This window comes from Lottia gigantea (assembly GCF_000327385.1).
Source record: "Lottia gigantea unplaced genomic scaffold LOTGIsca_1347, whole genome shotgun sequence".
Classification (NCBI taxonomy): domain Eukaryota; kingdom Metazoa; phylum Mollusca; class Gastropoda; family Lottiidae; genus Lottia; species Lottia gigantea.
This window is the reverse complement of record NW_008707519.1, coordinates 1-1,734: the sequence shown is the minus strand read 5'-3', so window position 1 is coordinate 1,734 and position 1,734 is coordinate 1. Positions and strand designations below refer to the sequence as shown.

Below are 1,734 nucleotides of genomic sequence, written 5' to 3'. Positions count from 1 at the left end.
ACCTCGTAAGATATTAATTCGAAATGATACTTGGTTAACCATAAGCAATAGTCACAGTAGAGCATTAAATGTCAGAATTCACTCCCAATGGCTCCACATGTATCTTTGGACTTTGCAGCAAATTTTTCAGAAGAAACTCATTACCAAGGTACATCTGACTTTGAGGAAACTACAGATGTTTGCTGAATGAAATTTGATTTCAAATGGTAATTTCAGGTCCCCATCCCCAGCAGAAGATGAAGGTAGACCTAGCAAAAGAACTAGGTCTCCATCTCCAGTGAAACTAAATACCAAACAGAAGAAAACTGATGTTAAAGAAGAGGAAATAACCATCATTGGAGAAGCAGATCAAGAATCTGAAAGGGTTTGTAACATTTCAGTCTCAAACTAACTGACTATTTGGTTCATGAGTATATTACAATATTGAGCATTAATATATCATGATGGGAATATATAGCAATAACATATATTTTTTACTTATTTCAAAACCAATTGTTGTTGTTTTTTCTATCTAAAATTTTAGATGTTACAAAAAACAAAAATTTCTCTAGAAAAAACCCTAGTCTTTAAGTTACTTGTTAAAATTGTGTAGATGTCTACCATATATCAGATTGTGGGGATATTTTGGTATATTTTATTCTGGCAGTATTACTAACAATATAAATTCTTATACCAGTATTTAATGTAATACCAGCCCTTCCTAGCTTATAAGTATTGTCTTGATTCGTATCAGGCCTTGCATTAAATTAATTAAAAGAAAAATATAGTTGAGGTAAAAGAAACTGCAAATAACAAAAAGAAAAATACTTCACCATCAAATGGCATATTTCCAATTTATATTTATGCAAAAAAAGTATTATTCATATGTAATTGAATTGAATTAGTTGCAGGATGGTTCCAAAGAAATCAGACTTGCAGATGGATTTTTAACCAGCAGGAAGCCATTAAAGGTAAGAAATCTTTGTTCATGTCTTGTTACTTCTAGAATCAGACAGTGGAGAATATAGAATATATAACTTGTTAATTGTAGAATCAAACTGTAAAGAAAGAAGAATATAATAATTATCTTCTAGAATCAGAGAGAATATATATCTTGTTTAATTGTAGAATCAGACATTGAAGAATAAAAAATGTACTTGTTACTTGTAGAATCAGACAGTGAAGAATGAAGAATGTTTATTTTGTTACTTTTAGAATCAGACAGTGAAGAATGAAAAATGTACTAATTATCTTGTTACTTCTAGAATCAGACAGTGAAGAATGAAGAATGTTTATTTTGTTACTTTTAGAATCAGACAGTGAAGAATGAAAAATGTACTAATTATCTTGTTACTTCTAGAATCAGACAGTGAAGAATGAAAAATGTACTAATTATCTTGTTACTTCTAGAATCAGACAGTGAAGAATGAAGAATGTTTATTTTGTTACTTTTAGAATCAGACAGTGAAGAATGAAAAATGTACTAATTATCTTGTTACTTCTAGAATCAGACAGTGAAGAATGAAAAATGTACTAATTATCTTGTTACTTCTAGAATCAGACAGTGAAGAATGAAGAATGTTTATTTTGTTACTTTTAGAATCAGACAGTGAAGAAAGAAAAATAAATATCTTGTTACTTATAGAATCAGACAGTGAAGAATGAAGAATATAGATACATGTATTATTAATTGTAGAATCAGACAGTGAAGAATGAAGAATATTTATACATGTATTATTAACTGTAGAATCAGAC

At 29.1% G+C, this 1,734-nt stretch overlaps 1 protein-coding gene across 1 annotated transcript; it reads left to right on the top strand.

Annotated features, from left to right (window-relative positions):
* Positions 1-68: 68 nt before the first annotated feature.
* Positions 69-1,120, top strand: LOTGIDRAFT_176439 (hypothetical protein; the record flags this gene model as incomplete). Its single annotated transcript, XM_009049379.1, has 4 exons — positions 69-148; positions 217-364; positions 891-950; positions 1,031-1,120. The coding sequence occupies 4 exons, from the start codon at positions 69-71 to the stop codon at positions 1,118-1,120; spliced, it is 378 nt and encodes a 125-aa protein (XP_009047627.1).
* Positions 1,121-1,734: the final 614 nt, after the last annotated feature.